Source organism: Triticum urartu, unplaced genomic scaffold (genome assembly GCF_003073215.2).
Source record: "Triticum urartu cultivar G1812 unplaced genomic scaffold, Tu2.1 TuUngrouped_contig_4401, whole genome shotgun sequence".
Lineage (NCBI taxonomy): Eukaryota > Viridiplantae > Streptophyta > Magnoliopsida > Poales > Poaceae > Triticum > Triticum urartu.
The window spans coordinates 5,993-27,851 of NW_024114988.1; the positions used below are offsets into that span (position 1 = coordinate 5,993).

Consider the following 21,859-nt stretch of genomic DNA (forward strand, 5'->3'; position numbering starts at 1 on the left):
TATATTAAACTCCAACACATCAACTTCAGGCGGCCTCCATTTCTCCTTCTCATTTGGCGGATTCTGCTTAGGTTTTCCGACAACTTCCCAATATTCCATGGTGGCCACATATGTTCGATGTGCGATCTCCTCTGGGTGCACCCTTCCTTCATTCTTCCTGATTCGGTTCCTCTCATTCCACCATTCTCACCAGAACTATCAAATTTGCACGCGGTCCTCCATTTTCGGTGATAGGTCTCGAGCTTCATCCTGACAACTTCCTTTCACATGGCACTTCACACTTCCTTCACTGCCTTGCAGTGTACAAATATTTTTTTGAGGGGTTGCACCATACTCCCTCCGGTCCTTTTTACTTTGCATATAAGAATTGTCTGAAGTCAAACTTCGTAAAATTTAACCATATTTTATATGAAAAAATATTAACATCTACAATGCTAAATTTATACAATATGAAAACTAAAGTCATGACGCATCTAATGTTGTTGATTTCACATTCTGAATGTTGATATTTTTTTAATAAACTTGGTCAAAGTTTACGAGGTTTGGCTTCGGACAAATCTTATATGCGAACCAAAAATGACCGGAGGAAGTATAGATTTTTTTTTGAGAAATAGGAAGTACAAATAGATGTCCTCCTTCTTCAATCAATAAAGTGCCTAAAAGGCGCCCCCTCAAAAAAGAAGGACAACGCTAACGCTCACACGTGTGGTTGGAACCAAAACCGTCCACACGCTCTATAACACACGGACTGCGTCACATCACCGCATGCATGCATGTGAGAATCTTTTTGGATTTTCAGTTTTTAAAATGTTTTATCTCTTAAATGAAAAATTCGATTGAAGATCCGGTTTCACCATTAAATCCCTCGCGACGAGATCTTCGAAACTAGATCCCATATCAATATATTTCGATAATTTTTTTTTGAGTTAAAAGTTGCCATATCTATTGCACATGAATTGACATGATGTTTACACTGAAATTGCCATGACATGTTTCAGCTATTTTCTTCTACATTTAAAAGTAAATTTTGATATATTATAAATCAGGAAATTAAGAAACTAGACTTGCCATGAACCATAAACTAAAATTGCCATGATACATGCACTTAAAATTGTCATGGTTCATACAAAAAATAATTTTCATGGTTAAAGTACTAGAATTACAATCATAAAAAATTAAAATTGCCACATGGCAACTTTAGTTTAAACATTATGGCAACTATAGTGTAAACATCATGACTTGGGCAATTTTTTTTCATCGAAACATATCAACATGGGGTCCAGTTTTGAAGATCTCGTCAAGACGGATTTAATGATGAAAACGGATTTTTATTTTGATTTTTTAATTAGGAGATAAAACATTTTTAAGCCAAAAACAAAAAGATTTCTGCTGATGTCATCTGTTTCTACGTGGCAAAATGAGTGGTGATGAAAGTGTGTGGGCGATGTGTAAGATGCCACACGTGTGGGTGCTAGTTTTTCCAAAAAAAGAAAAAGCATTCACGTCCAGCTGTTGCTTTGCTATCCACACCGCTCGGTCATGTTACGTGCTGCTCCGGCCCATGCACGGTGCGCGCGTGGGCCATCATTTGGTAAGGCCCATGAGGATATTCTGAGCCCATAAAAATAAAGCGTCAGTACAGTCCAAATTTAACATAGGAAAAAGGGACCAGCGGCCCAAAATGACTAGACCCTAAACCATCCCTCTTCTCCACTTCCCCTATCACTCCTTTGTCCGTGGAAAAAAGCTCGACCTGCTAATGGCGGCGGCGGCGGCGGACTTCACGCAGAGCAAGCAGGCCATGTCGTACGCGCTCTGCAAGCACCTGAACCTCGATCCGGTTAGCCCCTCCATTCTTCCACTCTTAAAACCTTTGGGTTCTGATTTCTGTTGCTTCGGAGGCTCGGAGCGATAGTGTTCCGTGTTTGCTGTTTACTAGTCATGTGGGCGTGATTTTCATTCTTACAGGCGCGGGCTGAGATTTTTTAATTGCAGATTTGTGGGGCTCTGGGAATGGTTAGTTCACCGATAATTAAGTTTGCATAGTATCGTGGCTTAAATCTCATGTTGTTATTATGCTGCGTTGTGGAATTTAGGCATGGCGATTTTATACATGATTTGGTTGGGGAAAGTGAAGATATCTAAGTTACCTACAGTTAAATTGCTGGATCAGTTAGGGGCCTGAATAATACCTGTTATATTATGAAGATTCTCCCGTTAGGGGTCCGTTTTGCTATCGAGATTGTTTTGCTGTGCAAAAATAATACGTTACGGAATACATAATTTGTTAAATAAGTGAGTTGTCTAAATAAGTTCAGAATGTCAAGTTACTCGTATGTTTTGTGCAAGATAAAGAGGTAGAACTATATTTGGTCAAACATATGTTAATATGCAAGAGCTATAGACATCCAACATACATCTTTCGCGCTAAATATCCTAGTTAATATGGCTGCGTACTTCTCTCTGGTTACGGAGTAATTGTTATCAATCGGGTTGGAACAGAACATTCTTGTTCTTATGCTTGTTATACTAATCGCTGAAAGGTGCTTGTTTGATTGCCAAGAATGTGACAAGGAATTGAGTAGCCTAGTTAGATCATATTCTGTGGCTACCATCTGGCACATGGCTAGAACATACTGAGTTCAATAGTTTTGTTGCAAAGATGAAGCTTGAAACACTGGACCTCCAATATTTTTGATACTTAGATGTAAAGAGGCCTTCACCACATGCAGCATATGCCCTTGCTCCTTGGCATAGTCTCTGTCATATATCTTAATTTTTATGGAGTAGTGTATTCTCTTGTTCAAAACATTTGCCTCATTTTTTTCTTCTGGTGGCTGGCCATGGTCTGATATGGCACTAATTGAGTAACTTAGGGATGACTTCTATTTTGGGTACCCCTGGTCCCTGGACCAACATGTGTAGTGCACAATGTGCAAACTTTGATGCGTACTATGTACCGTGATCATTGTTTTTAAGGCGGTAAGGCGACCTAAGGCGAGCACCACCCGCTCTAGCGCCTAGGCGACGCCTAAGCGCCTAAGGCGGGCATAGTTGTAAGGTGCTGCCCGGGCGCCTTATCGCCTAAGCGTCCAAGGCAGGACGCCTTAAAACAATGACCGTGTTATCTTTCGTAATTTGCTACTTCTTATGAACAAATTTTGCCCTTCTCACTCTTATCAAGCTTTATTTGCATGGAGTTTTATTGCTAGAAACAGTTGCTAATTTATCTGCTGAATATTACAGAATAGCATATCCAGTACACTTGTCAAGGAGAATGATATTGCGAGCCTATTCTCACATATCGTGACCTCACCGCAGGATGAGGTAACTGTTTTTGCATGTATGTGCAATGTACATTAATTCTGTTCACTACTGCTTATGTACTCTTACACAATCTCCTTTTCTTCATTGGTAGGTCAAGAAGTGGGTTGAGTTCTCCAGCAATTTTGTTCTAACTGATGGAGAACAGCATGCGTTACTTGGTAATTTGAATCAACATTTGTCCCAGATGTCGGTACTATTAGCTGGTTTCAAACCATCAGCGGCGGACATTATTGTGTTTGCAACCGTGCATGTTTTCATGGTATGTATGTTATAACTTTACCCATTTACATGAACACCGTCATATCTTCATTTGGGATGTATTTTTGTGGTCACTGTCTTACTACTCAATAGATATGCCTTTTCAGACATTTACTTCCCCAAGTTCTAATTGTACATTGCTTTTTTCAGTGTCATCTTAGTGACAGTGAGTTGCAGAAATATCCAAATATATTGCGGTGGATGGACTACATTCAGGTTTGAGATGGATCTTTTTTTTATAATGGCATCTATTTTTTGTCTTATCTTGTTCCTGTGGGCTGTACACACCATCTCTTCTAGAATCAAAGAATCAAATCCATATAGATTTGAGTTTCTTGCCAACACAGAACTAAATACATCTCCAATGTTTTCCGTCTCATTTCTTATCAGTCACTATGCCCATTCAATGATGTCATTTTAATCTCATATCTGAAATTACTGGACCAGATCTTGGAAATAGCCATGTTTTCAACTATCAATTTTATCTGATATTTGAAGCCTACCCAGCACACTTCCGTAAAACTGGCTTTTACACCTTTCGACACTAACTCATGGTTTATATTGTAATTTGTAGCTGGGCAGTTATTTTAGTATCATTTTATAACCATAGCTTTATGCTGGTGGGAGTCTCTTCTAAAAAATAAATACCAGATTGTTGTTAATATTATGCCCACATTGTCAGGCATTTATATCATCTCATGTGAATTTACTGCTTGATGCAGAATGTTGTTGATTTTGGTACGATGCTGCAAAAGATAAACTTGACCAAATCTATCTTCAACCCACCTGCACCTGCACCTTCTGTAAGTAATTTTTTGGTGATCTGGAAGTATTTTATGTTTTCCTTCTAAATTAATTTACTTCATATAAAACTGTATGGGAAATTATCCCTGTAGCATGCTGTTGCTAATTACTGTGTTACAAGATCAAATTTGTGCTTGATCTGCTAAATAAGTGCTTGTTTACATTTGTAGAATCTAACCAATACTATACTGTTGTTAGTACTACTAAAGTGCGAAAACATTAATCTTCAGAGAATTGATAAATCACTGATACACTGTTTCTTTCAACTATCCTCAAAATGTCTATCAAAATGATTATGTTTAAATCATAAAAATAACCATACCATTTCTTAATTCTACTTGACAGCACCCAAAGAAAGCTGATAAAGGAGATGGTGAACCAAATTCCAAGAAAGCTGTTGCAGGACAGAAGGTTGCGGATAAGTCAGATGGAGCTGCTGACTCCAAAAAGGCTGCAGGGGAGGTACTGATCCACATTAGTTATTGATATTTCTGGACTGTTATTATTTGTAGAAGGCACTCGTGGTACATCGTGCTGTGAAGATTTGGCTGGAACTTTACCATTTTACTGCATTTCTGGCCTTAGTAATGCATGGTAAACTATAGGATATGTTTGGTTGATGCTATTGCTATATCATAGGCCTATTAATTTTTTCCAGCCATTGGCTGCCCAAAAGACCGGTAATACTATCAGACTACTTGACCCTTTGTTGACCAAAGTTTTGGCAAGATATTAATGGAAGGAGAGCAGGTTAGCTTTCATGGGCAGCCAATATTTTGGCAACTAAACAAGCAAGACCCAGAATATCATAGGCTGCCAAAATTTTGGTCGAGCAAATTTGGGCACCAAACTAAACATACCCTTTGTTCTGATTCATGTAGCCACTTGTGCAATACACCAGAGAACATGAAAGACTGTAAGTATTAAAATGTTTGGTTATGTACTCCCTCCGATCCATTAATAAGTGTCGTAGTTTTGAACTAACCTTAGTTCAAAACTGCAACACTTATCGGAGGGAGTACAACTTCTGCATAGCGGTGTTGATTTTCATGTTGTTGTTGTTGTTGTTGTTTGTTGTGGTGTTGATTTTCATGTTTGTACACCATTATCAGAACTTATTTCTTGTACAATATGTCATTTTCTATTAGTTGGTGAGTTTCTTTGCTGTGTTGATTCTTGTCAGAATAAGATCCCTGGGGATAAGGCAAATCCTGCTTCTGCCAAAAACAACAAACCTTCTGGGGATAAAAAGAAAGTCCAAGAGAAAACTGCCGGCAAAGCAACAGAGGCAGCTGCAGATAAAGCTCCACAGAAAAGTGCAGAAAAGGATTCTGAGTGCAGTGTTAGTATCCTGAATATACAGGTCGGCGTTATTCGCAAAGCATGGAAGCACCCATCAGCTGACAGGTACAATAAATTTCCAACACCTGTAAAAAGGTCCTCTGTTTATTTGTCAGTCTTCTTTCTGACATTCCAACTGGTTATCTTTGCAGTCTTCTGGTGGAGGAGATAGATTTGGGAGATGGCAATGTGCGTCAAGTTGTTAGTGGTCTTGCGAAGTTCTTCAGCCCAGATGAACTTGTTGTAAGTAGTCAACAGCAGCAATGAACTTGAATGATTCTTGTTCATTTTTCTCTCTTATACATGATTCTGTGTTCTGATGTAAATATTTGCCCTTGCTTTTGAAGAATCGCCATGTTGTCTTGATCACGAATGTGAAGCCTGGGAAGCTGCGGGATGTAATGTCTGCTGGATTGGTATGCTCTGTTGCATCCTATTGTAATTGTGTTCTATCCCTAAGCAAAGCTTCTTGAATTTTGGCTATTAATTTGTTTACCATCTTTCCCCAAAATACTACTGTGGTGAAACGCAAGCTCCAGGCAAGCCTTGCTGTGCACTGCTAACTCACTAGGCATGTGCATATTACTAGACCTCATACTGATAGACTCTAAAATTATCACTATAACTCATGGAAGAGAATGATAAACTATTTTGAAATGAACTTATGATGTGAAACCCTTACCATGTAGTTACAGTATCTGAAGTGGAACAATGATAAATTTATGATGTGAAACCCTTACCATTGTGTTTGTCTTTGACTTCTGATGTTGTCAACCCTCAGTCCAAACTGTAAACGAAATTTTGTTTTCGACATGTTCTAAATTAAACATATTACCAGGTCTTGTGTGCTTCAAATAAAGATCATACAGTCGTGGAGCCTTTGATTCCTCCGGAAGGAGCCAAGCTTGGAGAGCGCATTTCTTTTGCTGGGTAAGAATCATATGTTGTAAATGACGAATTTATACAATTTATAAGGGGTCCCATTTTATAAAGGCGTGTTTGTGCACTTCTATAGAGCTTTTACTATGTTCGGTTTTCTTATCTGTATCCATAGCTATGACGTATCTGGTATGCCATTTAGTATGCAGTTCTGGACTTCTGGTGGTTGATATGTAAGCTGTTGCAAAATATGTTGGTCCGAATAACAATATTTGGAAGTGCAATTTGATATGTTAGGTAGTTTTTTAGTTTTAAGGAATATCTGCGCTTGTGGCCACCTGCGAAACAAAATGTTTTAGTTTTAACACTTATGTCAAATTTTGCTCAATTGTCTCCTTGCAGTTATTTGGTTCCTATTTGATCTGCATCTGTCTAGGGCACATCTAGATGTGCCCTAGTTATTGCACATCTAAGTGCTCAATCAAACTAGAAAGAAAAAGGAAAAAAAGACAAAAGAAAATGCTTGCACAAATCTTAGTGTAAAATCAATGATATAGGACTTAGATGTGCGATACTTATAGCACATCTAGATGTGCTTTAGCAAAACTGTTATGTTTTCTAATTTTCCAAATTTTCTAGGTTTGATGGGAAGCCAGAAGATGTTCTAAACCCAAAGAAGAAACAGTTGGACAAGATAACACCGGTAAGCATTTATCGATGCCCAATTTTGATGTTATCTCACTTATTTTTCACCTTATGGTGATCAAAGGTTGGCCATTCAGCATGATTTGAGTAAATGCGACTCAGTTTTGTCATTCCTTGGAGAACCTACCCTTCTATTGCCATGAAATATAGAAAGGCCTTCCTGAATTCTATTGCATAGTTACTCTGCATGCATTGAATGAATTAACAAATAACTTTTTATTATGTAATCCAGCATCTCCGTACCGACGAGAATGGAATTGCAACATTCCGAGGGGTACCATTCACTACATCAGCTGGTCCATGTAGATCCTCAGTTCCGAATGCGGATGTTAAGTGAGCAACTCGTTAAACATGCTGATTTCAAACATTGGTGTGCTACTAAAACAAATGGGATGTACCATTTTGTCGTAATGCCCATATTAAATGTTACTGAATGTTAACAGAGTTGTCAGTTCTTGACTTATAATATCTGAAAACAAATTTTGTTTTGTCTATGCGCAAAAAGGGGGAAATGGCCCTGATGATATTATTGCGCAAAAGGTGATCAACCGAGTGCACGGTCCTGTGTGCTGAGAATGGGTTTGCTCAGTTTTCTTAACCGTGGTTCCAGTTAACTATTATTGCTCTATAATTGTGCAACGGCATATCCACAATAAACCTGTAGCTGTTTAGAGACGACCAAGTGATCTGAAGCAGTTAAGTACTTACATCTTTCATTCGCAAAAAAAAAGTACTTGCATCTTTAGTAGAGCAAGCAATACCTTGCTTCGCTGGAGAGTTTGCATGAGGCCATGGGAATCGAGTTCCTCCTCTCTTTTTTGGCCCAATACTTCTTCCTTTTGGAGCTCCTTTTGCCTGACCTGCATCTTGCCCCTCTCCGTGGCAAAGTATTGTTTGGAATCTGATCAAAACTTGCCCTTCTCGCACACAGGGGAACACATCGAGTCCTTGATTCCTAGGTTTTGGCCGCAACCGTCATACGAAGTTTAGCCTAGAAGCTGAATGTAGTTCAGTTGCGATCTTTTGCCATGTCCGAGCAACCAGCACTGGGCGTGCTTTGGTATGTCTTCTTTTGGTGTCATCAAGCAACCATCCATTTGCGCCCACGTTGGTTTTGCTCTTGACATGGTGCCTGCGCCACGTCTGGGAGAAAATATTCACATACGGTGCTTCCATGTGCTCGAAGAGCGGCGAACGCACGCAAATAGCAACCTCTGGCATCATTTTACTGGTTCCTACATCCAGAAGAACTGGAGCTGACCCTCATGACCTGAAAAATGTACCCTTCTTTGAGAAATCATGGTATCCATTCCAACGAACTCCACTTTACGAATATGTACATCGCTATATGCATCCATCGACTGAAGTACTCGGATGTATCATTTTGAATTGACCGGCACCATGGATGTGTTTGGAGCTACAAGCCTCCTCAGTGCCACCACACTCTAGGTCTACGCCTCGTGTTGTCACACCTCAAAAGTCAAACATCATCGGCATGTGTCGTCGTCTCCGCTCTTATTTTTGTCTTTTGTGACTTCATCGTCGATCTATTTAACTATGTATGGCGTTTGTCTGGTGTGTCGCACTGAAGATGAAGATGTCACTGAGATCGGAGAGGAAATGTTTGAAGCGGGAGGTGGTGCTCGAAGGCCAATTCGCACGGCGAACTACACGGAGGTTGAGGATGTCCTCTTGGTCAAGGCTTGGTCGCAAGTGGGCTTGGATGCGGTCACCGGCACCGATCAAACCGGGAAACGTTATTGGCAACGCATTGAGGACAAGTATTGTAAGATGAAACCCAAGATTGCCACATTGAGAGCTCGTTCTTACCGATCGCTTCAAGGCCGGTGGGAGTTGATGAAACCTGCTTGTGCTCGTTGGAGTGCGGCTATGGATCAAGTGAGGGATCAACCCCCAAGTGGCTGTGTTGAGAGTGATTATGTGAGTACAAATATCATATTTTATTTACTTGTTGGTTCATGCTTTATTTACTTGTTGGTTATGCTTGGTTGTGATTTTCATATGCTTCCAATGATGATATGTCTTAGGAGAAATATGCCGACTTGAGGTACAAGGACATGGCCGGTTCCAAGGGCAAATCCTTCCCATTCATGCATTGTTGGGCATTGCTCCAACATCTTGACAAATGGAAATTGAGGGATCAAGAGAGTGCATCGAAAAAATCGAATATGCTAAAAATGGATGATAGTGATGAAGAAAGAAGAAACCATGACAAGCCCGGGGGAACCAAGAAGGCAAAAGAGAGGATGAAGATGGAAGCGGAGGCATCAAGCTTGAAGGAAAAGCTTGATCAAATGATCAAGTCAAAGGAGGCATTGGCGGCGAAGGCATTGGAGGCAAAGCTTATTATCACCGAGAGAAAGAAAGAGGTGAAACTTGCACAATTGGAAGTAAAGGCGAGAAGATGCCAAGCGCAAGGCTGACATGGAGGAGATGATGATCAAGCTCAAGGAAGCAAAAGCATGGAAGGAGCTCATGGCTGAGGAGAAGGAGCACATGATGATGTCTAGAAAGGACATGGATGAAGAGCAATTGGCGTGGTGGAAGGAGTACAAGGAGAACATCGCCGAGAGGAAGAGGCTACTGCATGGTGCTGGTGGTGGTGCGTTGTCTACTCTCCGAGGTGAGTCTCCGATGAGTGGTGGAGGCGATGGAGGTGTGGACAACTTCACCGGTGCTTGAAGTTGTTCGTATGTTTTATGTTTTGCAAATGATGTCTCTGATGACTATGTGATGATGATCATTTGCACGTTGTATATTTTGCTATGATGTCCATGGGATTTACTATGTGATGATGATGATTTACAAGTTTGTTTCATGTTTGTGATGATGATCATTTGCAAATTTGAAGTGATTTATGTTGCTGTCCAGTTTTGAGGGTTTGAAGGCCGAGGCGTAGATCAGTGTCCTCAAACCAACCCTCAAAACAGGGTTGGTTTGAGGGCACTGATTTGCGCCAGGGATTTTTGGCCTTCAAAACGACATTTTCTCAGCCCTCAAACTGATTTTGAAGGTTGAGTTTTTGAGAGCTCTATTAGACATGCTCTAACAATAGTACACCACACATTGACTGTGCATTGGTATGCTCTATGTGGCTACACGTCTCATATGCCGCATGGTACTCTCCTCCCATGCACACCCGATATTGGTCAAATTGCCATTGTTTTTCAGTTGCTTCTCAGAGACTATAAAAAAAGTGCATGACTTCTATCGCTCACACTCACCGACAACTTAAGTGTCACACAATAGATAGAAGATCATGTTGTGTCGTCGTTTTCTTCATTCTCTAGATCATCTTGTACATGACCTTTCTTGAAATCTAGCTCAGATTCCACTCTTTAGAAATCTAAGACCGGCGTTCAACTAGTTGACAAATACAGTATACCGTGGGCGACTCGTCGGCTGGGAAGCCTAACATTGGGTTGGCCTCAGGGGCCAGGAGTCTGGTGTTAGCCCTAGCCCATCGATCAATCCAGGGCCCGGCTTCAGGAAGAAACATGATCTTGGCGTGCAAGCCACGAAGCTCCCATGGCGAGGTCGGCTAGGGCCCTTGTAAAACCCTAGCTCTCGTCCCTTTTACAAGACCAGGCCAAGGGTAGGTCGACGCCATCTGCTCAATAGCTCATACATCCTCCCAGAGCCCTTACTCGAGTCCTCCCCCCTATGTATTAAAATGACATGATATAATCGATAAGGAACCCACCGAGACTCTAACGACATCTTCGATCACCTATCACAGATGGTTTTGGCCATCTCTACCACATGCGATTAGACTGTTCGATCTCGTGATCTGTATCACTGCATACATGTTTCGTTAATTACAGTTTGATTATCTACAGCTAACTTTACACTCCAGATTACACGTGCTCGATGCAAACACACAGCTATTCGGTAACTCTAACCGCACTCGCATTCCATACAAATTTGGGCACACATCCATGTACCAATACCATGTGTGAGATTTACAATCACCCCCTGGTTGAACATTGGATGGACGGCATGTCTCCTCGGATCTCAATCTCACTTCAGCACCCTGCTGCCTGCTTACGAAAGCCGAAAAGGAAAGAAAAGGAAAAGGAAACGAATCTGTAGCAAAATCCCCGCAGCGGTCAAGCACCACGCAAACGCAACGGAACCAAGCACAACAGCACCCGTCCCCCACCGATTCTCCAAAACAAAAGCCCCGAAGAAACCCCACCAAACTCCTCCATCCTCCGCCCCCATTTCCTTCGTGCCGTCCGCCTCCGCCGTCTCGTCTACGGTCTACCCCGCGCCACCCTCCCTCCCCTCTCCTCCCACCTCCCCGAGGACCGCAGCGCCCCACCTCCCATGGCGGCCTCTCTCCTCCACGCCGCCGCCTCCTCCCCGCTCGCGGGCCCCAACCCGACCGCCCGCGCGGCCTTCCGCCCCCTCGCTTCCTCCCCATTCCTGCGCCTCGCGCGCTCCTCCCCCGACCGCCGTGCCCGACTGGACGCCTCGCTCCGGGCCCTCTCGGGCGGCGCTCGCCTCGCCGCTGGAGTGGCCGCCCCCCGTTCTCGCCGCTTCGTCGCCGCCCTCGCGGGGGAGGAACCGGTGAGTGCCCGCTCTCTCCGAGATCCTTCCCCTGTTTATTCTGTTTCCGGTGGTGATGCCCTGTTTTGACTTCTGAGGCGTGTTCCTTCCGCCCCTGCCTATCTGATCTGCTAGGTTGTAGCTGGTCACCTCACCCGCATTTCTAACCCTTTATTTTATTTTCCTCTCGCGACGCACGGGCTGAAATAATCGCTGCGCGCCTTTACAATTTTCGCTCCGTGGAGTGCATTGAGGATAATGTGCGAGTATATTCTTTTCGTGTGCCGAATGGGAGATATTTGCAGCGGTGTTTCTGTTAGCGCATTGAGGTCTTTTGACGATGTTTCTGTGTGCTAAATACCGTATTCCTTGGCTGAACTGTGATGTCAAATTATGCTAAGTTTACAAGTTATTTTGTCTGCTGAATTCAGATGAGTTCAGAATTGGGTGATGACAAGGAAAAGGAAACAGAGAAGATTGAAATAGAGCCGGAGGAGGCCCAGGAGGTGTGGAGGGAAATGCTCAAGCAGTTCAAGGCCGAGGCCATCCGAATGCAGGCCCTGACAACGCAGGCATATGATGTCTACTCCAAGAGGGCGAGGGAGGTGCTGTTAGAGGCCTCGGAGAAGCTAAGGATCCAGGCAGATAAAGCACAAAAGGACCTGACCATCATCGCTGCAGAGGTTGGTGAGGAGGGGCAGGAATATCTACAGCTGGCAGCTAAGAACTCCCCAGATTCTATCAAGGATATCACCGAGACAATCAATGCAGTTGGCAACCTCAATGGACCATCAGAGTATAAGGATTATCATGTCGGCATTTCATTTGGTATGTAAAGGCATTATGTTGGTAGCATTTCTAGTTATCTAAGTTATACTCATGCTGCAAGTTGACGAACATGTGACTCATGCAGGAAATGGCTTTGTTAGATCATCAGTTATGTAGGCAGTTTGGTGCTGCCTTGCTATGTTAGGGCTGCAATTGAATAGTATTAATGGAACTGTATTACTTCTTGTAGGTACCTTTCTTACTGTAGGAGGTTTCCTTAACTTCATGCTAACTGGAAGCACATCTGCAATTCGCTTTGGTTTTGTCCTTGGGTTTGCACTGTTGGCTCTGGGTATCTCAAGTTTGAGATCACAAAGAGCAGGCGGTCGTCAGCCTCGTCTTCTGCTGAAAGGGCAAGCTGGTTAGTTCATTTCTTCTCACATTATTTTCCTTGCTTGATTTTATTTCCCCCTATTTCATGATTGAAGTGGCATTGGCATAGCTACTTCTGCCAGTACGTATTATGTGTATACTTATGTGACATGGTTTTAATGTTGGCAAAGTTAAGAAAAACAGAATGAAAGAAAAGAGAAGTAAAATAGGAGTACATTTGTTTGTGATGTATTGAGTTCAGAAGATTGCTCTTCAACTGATCTATTTGTTTTGTCTATCTAGGTGTTTTATGTTGTTGTGCTTATTTGCATTTGTTGAGTGAGGTGATATGTATCAGTTTTTGTTATGCATACTATCAGACCCATCACAATTCTGCTGAGAGCAAATAGGTGACTGCTTCCAGCTATTAATTCTATGGGTATTGCAAAATAGCTTTGGACTTCCATGCGAATAGAAGAATATTTTCATCAGGCTTCTCATGTCCTCTATCTAAATTTGACAGCTTCCGATAAAATCCAATCAGATTAGTTAAAAGTAAATCAACAGGAATCCAGTATTCCAGCATGATATTGTTGCAACTATAACTCCTTTGATCCAAAGGAGATCCATGGGATTTTTTAAGGATTTGGATCCTTAGGATTTTTTTTCCTACGGTGGTCCTTTGATTCTCAGTATTGGTATCCTTAGGAATTTTTCCATAGGATTAATTTGTACTACATTTTAGAGGAAAATTTCCATCCACTCAAACCTCTTGGTAGAATTTCTTTGTTTTTTCTGTGCTATCAAACACTCTTCCATTCAAATTCCTGTAGTCTGCTAATCCTGTAGGATACAAGAGGGCATGGCACTCTATTCCTGCGTTTTTTCTATTCCTGCATTTTGCGAATACTGTGAATCAAAGAGGCCCTAAATATATCTGGATTTCAGTTTTTTTTTCTGTTGAAATGGATTTTAAGAATTGCTTTTGTTATTTCTGCAAACTTGACCGATCATTGTTGCTTATGCGTAAACAGTTAACTTTGATAATTGGTCCATGCAAAAAAGAAGATCTCACTACTTATTTTGACATTTTCCATAGTACAATAAAATTGTTTTTGCTGTCTACTGGAGCTGATGTTCAGTTCAGTAATGATAGTAAATATATTTGAAAGGCAAATACCAAATGAAACACAACCAAGTGTAAAGAAAGCCGCATGTTTTTTTTTCTGAAGTTGTCAAACAATGCTGTAAACATAGAGTAGGTGGTATCTTATGGCCACATGCAATTTTGGTGTTAAAATTGATCACTTCTGAAAGATCTGAAGAAAAGACAAATTCTGCATGTACAGTGGCTAGTGTTTTTCATGCAGATTTTTTTTTGATCTTGAGGATGTGATTCTGTTTGATCTTGATTTCTCTTTTTTTACATGACTATGGGTGCTGCGGCTATATCCACTATTATTTTGAGATTGTTTGGGAGTTTCCACACATAGCACACATCGAGTTTAGACTCAAGTTGAGTTCCATAACGCATACAAATATTGGACATATATTAATGATGGAATTTAGATTCAAGTTGAGCCTCCAAGGTTTCAACTGTTCATATTGATAATGTAATGCACTTCTTGTATGATTCATATATCTGATTATTTATATTGACTTGTATTTGACCGTGTAACACTAGTGAGGCTCAATTTCTAGTTGCACATTGAGTAATAGTCTCAAGATGAAGTTATCAGTTGAGCTCTGATAAGTTATGGGTTTGTTATTCCTTTAATAACTTGCAAAATTCCAACATACTTGACTTGTGGCATGCAGCTATTGCAAGCGTTATCTTCTTCAAGGACTTGTCAGTTTTCTTCCGGGTAGGTTTCTAATTTGGCTCAAATTGTATTACTACTGTGATAGCTTCCACCTCCGCCTTTTAGCAATGCCAGGATTTAATTGAATTTTGTGCGTGTGCAGCATGGGTGGTTTCCAAATGTTTTCGTGGTCCTTCTCAGGTCAGTACACATTTAATCCTTGTACTTGCTAGGAATACTTTCATTCTAGAATCAGAAAAACATATAGTGATATATAAACAGTTATTGTCATGAACTACGTCGCTTCCTTTTATGTTCCTCTACCTGTGCGTATATACCTGCAAGACTGCATAAAATGGCTTGTTCGCGTGGCTACAAGGGCTCTACACAGTATACAGTTTTTCCTTGGTGGATATTCTCACCTATTTGCAATTTTGCATTCAACCTTTCTGGCAACCTGTGCTCCGCAATAGACCACCTCTCATTTTTACTGTACTACCACTGTACCACATAGTTCTTTCCGAAACCATATTAATTGCCTCTGCTGCAATCCCTTGACAGGGCGACACTTCTCATTGATCTGTTAGAAATCCTCTTTTTTCCCTTCTTCTGTTAGTACCACCTCAGTAGTTTTATAGTGTTATACTTGTAAGGTGTGAACAAGAAGCTGATGATTACTAAAGAAACTGGTGAATACATCATTTTCATCTTTTTTCGCCCTTGACTCCTTGAGTTTGCCTACTACACTTTGAATGTGTCTTATAGTGCAAGACCTGCACAATTATCAACCCAAATGTGATGAATGTTTCCTTTAAACAGAAGGATGGAGCTAGTGGAAGTATCTATCACATAGTTGATGTCAAGCATTAGACACAAATTGCTGTCAAATAATACTAGTTGGATATGTACTAGCCCCCCCGTCAACTAAAAGTCTAAAATGTCTGGTAGCTCTAGTTCTTCCTCTAGTTCCCCCTAAAAACGTGTTAAGGGGTGAAGTTCCTTCCCTTAACTGTATGTTGTTAGGTAGAAATGTGACACCCTGCGGATAGGACGAGGGTGGGCGAGCTCCTCTAGTTCCCCAATTTTGGTATTTTGGACATTTACGCGCTCTTCAAAACACAATGACCCATAATTTCTATTCTGTTCTATTTGTTGAATCAAATAATGCTATGATACTATGGAAGTACTTTCTAGACAAATCAGCACATATGATTGCCCAATCTAAATATATTAAAACATAGAAGGTTGAAGTTTGACACCTATGTCCAAATAAATCAGCATTTTGTTAATTTGCAGGCGGTCTGATTTTTTGGAGATTTTCTTTCAGCAATTAAGTTGGCTATTTGCGTACTTCATTTAGAGAACACTTTATGCTTGTTTGCAAAGGCCACTAGAGCTATTTTGAGTTGGACCACGAAAAACATGCACAATATTTATATATTTTTTATTTGTGCTGCAGTGGAATGGTGGCGACCTTTTACATTCATCGCATTGTGACTGGTGGCCACAAAGGTAGCACCGAGAGCAGTTCAGATAACTAATGGTAACACCTCACTTGTTTCACCTAAAGATCCTTTTGTATAAACCAGTGTATGTTGTATAGTATATGCACTTGGATACTGAACTAGCTAAACCATATGTGCCTTAAATGATTGAACTAAATTGCTCTATATCTCACGGCACAACACTTCTCTAGGTTATACAACACACATGGATGAATCATATGACCGCGGAAATTTGGGTTCTGAAGATTGATGGTGACCCTTCGCCTTAAGGTTTCCTTCTTTCATCAGCCTTCAACTCAGGCACACTCTGTGGTGTCTGAACTCTGAAGTGGCTCTATACAGTGATACCTGGACTTACAAGACTTGCCTCGCACACTCGCCCCTCACCTTTGTTCCTTTCCTCGTGTAATATAGATGCATAAGCAGAATAAGGAATGACCCTTGAAGGTCTCTAGTATGTATCAATCTGTTCATCATTCATGTTCTTTATTTATGCAACGTAGTTGTAACACATTGAATATCCAGTGAAATCTGAAAATCGGTTTGTCTCGCTCAGTGTGTTGCTGTTTGGCCTGAGGGTAACAGTTTGGCAGTGACAGCCACATGCTATCTTTTGTTGCTTAATGTTTGCTAGATTGTATTGTACTGTATTACCTCCGTTCTGGTATATTGGTCCTCTTCATATTTTGTGCCAAAATTTGACCATAAATTTAAGTTAAATTGACAAAATGTTAATGCATGTCATAAAAAATTATATCATTGGATTCATATCCGAACATAGTTTTTAATGATGCTATTTTTTATGACATGCATTAACATTTTATCAATTAAATCCATGGTCAAAATTTGGCCCAAAATACTAAGAGGACCAATAAACCAGGACGGAGTTAGTATTTACTTATTGCCGACTTTGTCAATTTGTTTAGAGGTAATAGCACCCGAGATCCACAAACTTGCACCGAATGTGATGTTTTAGTCCAAAACTTGCAAAATGTGACTGAGGACTCCACAAACTTGACACCCTATGTGATGTTTTGGTCCACAGTCATTCACAGCGTGACATGTGGCAGTCCAGAGGGTGGACTGGTCAGCTGTGGCAATTTTGCACAAAGGCCCCTGACGTTCACTCGATTCAACCCGCAGTGCTTACCGCCAAATACACATGTACGATGAGATGAACGCCCCAGATCCCAGGACGGGCCGCTACAGTCCCACGTCGTATCGGGGGGCAGCGAGACGCCTAGGTAGATCCTCTCGTGTACGTACGTACGTGCCCAGGCAGGATCTGTGGCGTGGAGGGCTCCATTTTGACACGCAGTTAATAGAGCAAGCATTTGCATGCATGGTCCAACCCTTCGAATTACTCCTACTACTACTCCATGCATGCGTTGCATTGCATTGCCTTGCCGGTAAAAACGGTCAGGGTTGAAAGCTTAGCAATGCCTGATTTGAAAAGATTCTCGAGTAATGTGAGTTGGGACCTCTCTTGGCTAAAGCTTTGGGCACGCAGTGAATTTTGAACTATCCTCTTGGAGCTAGCTACACACCCCTTTCTATGTGTAATGTGTTGATTAGCTGCAGAGGATATAAGATGTAGCACGAAAACTTAAATGCAAGGAGACAGTAAAAAGATCAAGAACAGGGTAAAAAATAATACTCCCTCCGTTTCTAAATATTTGTCTTTCTAGAGGTTTCAAATGGTGACTACATACGGAGCAAAATGAGTGAATCTACACTCTAAAATATGTCTATATACATTCGTATGTGGTGATCATTTGAAATTTCTAGAAAGACAAATATTTAGGAACGGAGGGAGTACTAACACAAACATTATTTCCTCACTGAAACAGAAAATGGCAGAAAGGCATGCTTGCTTGCAGCACTATAGGAGGAGCACTGCAGGAAAGAAAGTTGAAAGAAAGGCATACGCATGCTTGAGCCAAGCACAAGCATGCTAGGTTGCACAGCCTTTGCTAGCTGATCTCAGCACTTTGAGACTATGGACTATACCCGTAAGGTCTTTTTGCTCTCCTTTTTTTTACCTACACACAAATTAATTAAAGGACACTGTTGGTACAGTGCTAGGCTTAGGCTGGTACCACTCCATGACTCCATGTAGGGATCTCCAAGCTCACCTGCGTCGATCGGTCGTCTACATGAAGTCCACCTCAAAGAGATGCATGTTATTGTTGTTGTTGCCGCCGCCGTGGTTGCTGTTGTTGTTCTGGTCGGAGACCTCGCCGTTGGCCGCCCCGGCAGACGGCAACCCGCTGGAGCACACACCACTCCATGACTCCATGTAGGGATCTCCAAGCTCACCTGCGTCGATCGGTCGTCTACATGAAGTCCACCTCAAAGAGATGCATGTTATTGTTGTTGTTGCCGCCGCCGTGGTTGCTGTTGTTGTTCTGGTCGGAGACCTCGCCGTTGGCCGCCCCGGCAGACGGCAACCCGCTGGAGCACGCCGACGAGCACGACAGGATGTTGTTGTTGCCGTTGCCGTTGTTGTTCTGGTGCAGCAGCGAGGTGATGAAGTGCTGCTGCTCCTGATGGTGGTGGTGGAGCTGCATGGCGCTGTTGAGCTGCTGGTGGTGGCCGTCCTTCTCCCGCGGCTCTCCGAGCGTGAGTGTCATCGGCCTCGCCGCAGCCGCCTTGCTCTGGTCGTGCTGCTGCAGGCAGCTGATGGCGCTCGTGTTGGACGAGATGGTCGACTTGGTAGCGCTCAAAACTGCTCGAATCGTACGTAAAAGGAAGAACTAATTAGAGGTAGTTAATGGTGATCAATTGCACTGGGTAGGATGCAAATGAAGCAAAGGTGCGTGCATGTTAGCTATAGCTTACTGTTGTTGTCGCCGTGCTTACCGTTGAATCGAGTGAACGCCAGGGGCCTTTGTGCAAAATTGCCACAGCTGACCGGTCCACCCTCTGGACTGCCACATGTCACGCTGTGAATGGCTGTGGACCAAAACATCACATAGGGTGTCAAGTTTGTGGAGTCCTCAGTCACATTTTGCAAGTTTTGGACTAAAACATCACATTCGGTGCAAGTTTGTGGATCTCGGATGCTATTACCTCATTTGTTTAACCATTTGATTAACTACTACGTTTGCTGAACAAATGCTTAGTATTGCAACCATTTTGATTAGCCAACTCTACATCACAAGCTCTTGCAGCTGGAACCTCTCACCCACCCCCGTACATTATCACTACTCATTAGTCACACTGCGACAGCCGATGTACTCCAGATCTGTCCACTAAACAGTGCACAGGTCGTGCAATCTACTGTGCTCTAGTGAAGCAGATCGCCGAAGCTGAGCGAGTTGACGACGGTCTCCCACTCCCAGTCGAAGTTGCCATCGAGGAACCCCTCGACAGGAGAAGCACCAAGTTCCACCTCGGAGGAGTAGGACGAGGAGGACGACGGCGACGACCATCGCCGCGACGTGTCACCGGGCGCCTCGGCGTGACGGCGCACGGCGCTGTGCTTGTGCTCGGCTCCGAGCGACGGCAGCAGAGGCGAGCCCCTGTTCCGGTCGACGGCACCGAAGACTCCCCAAGCGTTTGAGCCTGAGTCGACGACGGTAGGAGGCAGTGGCTCCGCCCTTTGCTGACAGAAGGCGGCTCCGCAGGTGTGCTCGCCGTAGTAGGCGATCACGAACGCCGCGGGCTCCTCCTGCGACCGCTGCACCCGCCGGGTCGCGGCGCAGCCCTCGCCGCTGAACGCGCAGCGGTAGTAGAGCCTGCATGCAACAAAATAGCGTCAGGATATGCTCTGATCGACCATTAGGGGCATTTCTTTCAACTGTACGTACCTCGGGTGGTTGCTTCCGTTGATGTCCTTTTGCCCGTACTTCCTCCACACGAACCCGTCCGCCGTCGTGTGCGCCTGGACCTCTATGTGCGCCTCCGCAGCACGTACCCTGCGAAATCGACGGCAACCTGTCAAACCCTCATGCTCGTGCAAAGGGTGGAGGAAATCTTTCATTTGAACTATCGCACCTTCTTTTGGACGGCATGGCGGCCGAGGGAAGATGGCAGGATGTGGCGCCAGGGTCCGTCATCTTCCTCTTTTTATCGGTGGCGCCCGCGCTCACCGCGGCGATCACCCGGTCGCTGCAGCGGAGGATCTCCGCGGCGAGCGCCTGGTGCTCGGCCCGCACGGGCGGGGACGCTGCTCGGAGCAGCTCCCCGAGGTGCGCCGCGGACTGTTGCCCCATGGTCATCAGCTCCAGCACCACGGCTGTCGGGGTGGCCAGCGCCATGGCGAGAGTCTCTCTGCTCTGCTAGCTCGAACTTCGCACTAGAAAAGGACAGTACGTGCACCAACTTTTTTTGGCTTTTGGGTGTCTGAGCTTGTGAGTGCGAATGAATCAGCGGGTCGTGCCGGATCGTGCTTTATACCAGAAACCTAGGACGAGGGAACCAACGGGGAAGGGGCATGGAAGGCGGCCGAGCGACCTACGCGACAGCTAAGTCCACTCTCGGAGCTCAACCCTTCCTTTCCCTTTGCAGCCGATCGAAGAGAAAGTGAGGCCAAGAGATAAGGGCATCTCCAACACTCACCCCCAAAATTTCCTCCCATATTCATCAGCCGACGGGACCGGTCCGCGAACGTAGAAGCAGAGCCGGACATCTAACGCTATCCGCGTACATTTAAAAAGTTTAAACAAATCGCATGAACTTCATTCAAACTGGATTAAGGTAAAACTAGTCTACGGCCGGCGCCGGCGGATATCTATTCCCACGACAAGGATACCCTTGACTAGTCTACGATTGGTCACGGCAGATCTCTATTGTTTTTCCCATGTCCGGACTGTCATGAGCCCCAAAGATAAGTGCTTCAGCGCAAAGGGCCTCCGCTTCCCAATGTTCGGCAGCAGCGCTCATCGGAGTGGCACCGAAGGAATATGCTTCAGTTGCAGGGCACCCTTCCCCACTAGTTGAAGCATATTCCTCCAGTTGTGTACGCCGGCGACGCCCCGGTAGTGACATTCATGGGACACAAGCGGTGGCCTCTCCTGTTCTACTTTTTTTCCGATGATGGCGGCGGGAGCGGACGTGCTGGCCGCCGCCTCGTCGATCTTCGCAAAGCTGGCAGGGCACTGTTCCGCAAATGTTGATGGCGGATGGCACGTCCGCGGGCATGGAGGAGCAGTATGACACGACCTCGTCCACAACAGCAATGTTGTCTGTGTCGCCGTGCTCCCCCGCGTGCCGGCCTAGAGCAAGTCACCACTCCTCGGCGAGCTGGCTTGGAGCAGTTGCTAAACCACGTGCCGCTTTGGAGCTTCCGCCATCGCGAGCTGGCCTGCACGGCCTAGAGCGTCGAGGGAGGTGGAACAAAGAGCATCCTGACTCGTTTCCAGTGGGCACAACAACCACCCAGCCAACTTTTATGCCGGGGAACTCATATTCTTGCTTGCCAAATGCTGTGGAGAGTGCGGAGAAAAAGGTGCAAGGAGGAGATGGGAGCGAAGGTGTGGTGCGACTTTCTTAAATAGCGGACGGACTTGAAGCCAACCGACA

The 21,859-nt window shown here is 43.8% G+C and overlaps 5 protein-coding genes across 5 annotated transcripts; 3 read left to right on the forward strand and 2 right to left on the reverse strand.

The window, feature by feature from the left end:
* Positions 1–1,671: 1,671 nt before the first annotated feature.
* LOC125527771 (methionine--tRNA ligase, cytoplasmic) lies at positions 1,672–7,802 on the forward strand. Its single transcript, XM_048692287.1, has 12 exons — positions 1,672–1,840; positions 3,247–3,327; positions 3,419–3,586; positions 3,736–3,801; positions 4,308–4,388; positions 4,735–4,851; positions 5,573–5,796; positions 5,883–5,973; positions 6,078–6,146; positions 6,569–6,660; positions 7,249–7,312; positions 7,547–7,802. The coding sequence occupies exons 1-12, from the start codon at positions 1,760–1,762 to the stop codon at positions 7,649–7,651; spliced, it is 1,239 nt and encodes a 412-aa protein (XP_048548244.1). The 5' UTR covers positions 1,672–1,759; the 3' UTR covers positions 7,652–7,802.
* Positions 7,803–7,940: 138 nt separating this feature from the next.
* On the forward strand, positions 7,941–10,122 carry LOC125527772 (glutathione S-transferase T3-like). The gene is made up of 2 exons (XM_048692288.1): positions 7,941–9,255; positions 9,363–10,122. The coding sequence occupies exons 1-2, from the start codon at positions 8,872–8,874 to the stop codon at positions 9,756–9,758; spliced, it is 780 nt and encodes a 259-aa protein (XP_048548245.1). The 5' UTR covers positions 7,941–8,871; the 3' UTR covers positions 9,759–10,122.
* A 1,354-nt stretch (positions 10,123–11,476) lies between these two features.
* On the forward strand, positions 11,477–16,888 carry LOC125527769 (protein FATTY ACID EXPORT 3, chloroplastic). The gene is made up of 7 exons (XM_048692286.1): positions 11,477–11,907; positions 12,318–12,714; positions 12,905–13,075; positions 14,845–14,891; positions 14,992–15,029; positions 16,288–16,371; positions 16,525–16,888. Exons 1-6 carry the CDS (start codon positions 11,665–11,667, stop codon positions 16,367–16,369), a joined length of 978 nt encoding a protein of 325 aa, XP_048548243.1. The 5' UTR covers positions 11,477–11,664; the 3' UTR covers positions 16,370–16,371; positions 16,525–16,888.
* A 1,734-nt stretch (positions 16,889–18,622) lies between these two features.
* On the reverse strand, positions 18,623–19,081 carry LOC125527768 (squamosa promoter-binding-like protein 10). The gene has a single exon (XM_048692284.1). It carries the CDS (start codon positions 18,964–18,966, stop codon positions 18,670–18,672), a length of 297 nt encoding a protein of 98 aa, XP_048548241.1. The 5' UTR covers positions 18,967–19,081; the 3' UTR covers positions 18,623–18,669.
* Positions 19,082–19,409: 328 nt separating this feature from the next.
* Positions 19,410–20,683, reverse strand: LOC125527773 (transcription factor WRKY45-2-like). Its single transcript, XM_048692289.1, has 3 exons — positions 20,333–20,683; positions 20,146–20,253; positions 19,410–20,073 (listed from the first exon to the last, which is right to left on the reverse strand). Exons 1-3 carry the CDS (start codon positions 20,593–20,595, stop codon positions 19,623–19,625), a joined length of 822 nt encoding a protein of 273 aa, XP_048548246.1. The 5' UTR covers positions 20,596–20,683; the 3' UTR covers positions 19,410–19,622.
* Positions 20,684–21,859: the final 1,176 nt, after the last annotated feature.

Bases quoted from the DNA above. Each gene is read 5' to 3' on its own strand.
- LOC125527771 (XM_048692287.1), top strand. From the start codon at position 1,760: ATGGCGGCGGCGGCGGCGGACTTCACGCAGAGCAAGCAGGCCATGTCG. The intron at 1,841-3,246 runs GTTAGCCCCTCC...TGAATATTACAG, and splicing joins AGCACCTGAACCTCGATCCG to AATAGCATATCCAGTACACT. The intron at 3,587-3,735 runs GTATGTATGTTA...TGCTTTTTTCAG, and splicing joins CAACCGTGCATGTTTTCATG to TGTCATCTTAGTGACAGTGA.
- LOC125527773 (XM_048692289.1), bottom strand. From the start codon at position 20,595: ATGGCGCTGGCCACCCCGACAGCCGTGGTGCTGGAGCTGATGACCATG. The intron at 20,254-20,332 runs GTGCGATAGTTC...TCGATTTCGCAG, and splicing joins GCCATGCCGTCCAAAAGAAG to GGTACGTGCTGCGGAGGCGC. The intron at 20,074-20,145 runs GTACGTACAGTT...TGTTGCATGCAG, and splicing joins AACGGAAGCAACCACCCGAG to GCTCTACTACCGCTGCGCGT.
- LOC125527772 (XM_048692288.1), top strand. From the start codon at position 8,872: ATGTATGGCGTTTGTCTGGTGTGTCGCACTGAAGATGAAGATGTCACT. The intron at 9,256-9,362 runs GTGAGTACAAAT...GATATGTCTTAG, and splicing joins GCTGTGTTGAGAGTGATTAT to GAGAAATATGCCGACTTGAG.
- LOC125527769 (XM_048692286.1), top strand. From the start codon at position 11,665: ATGGCGGCCTCTCTCCTCCACGCCGCCGCCTCCTCCCCGCTCGCGGGC. The intron at 11,908-12,317 runs GTGAGTGCCCGC...TGCTGAATTCAG, and splicing joins CCCTCGCGGGGGAGGAACCG to ATGAGTTCAGAATTGGGTGA. The intron at 15,030-16,287 runs GTCAGTACACAT...TTTGTGCTGCAG, and splicing joins GTTTTCGTGGTCCTTCTCAG to TGGAATGGTGGCGACCTTTT.
- LOC125527768 (XM_048692284.1), bottom strand. From the start codon at position 18,966: ATGACACTCACGCTCGGAGAGCCGCGGGAGAAGGACGGCCACCACCAG.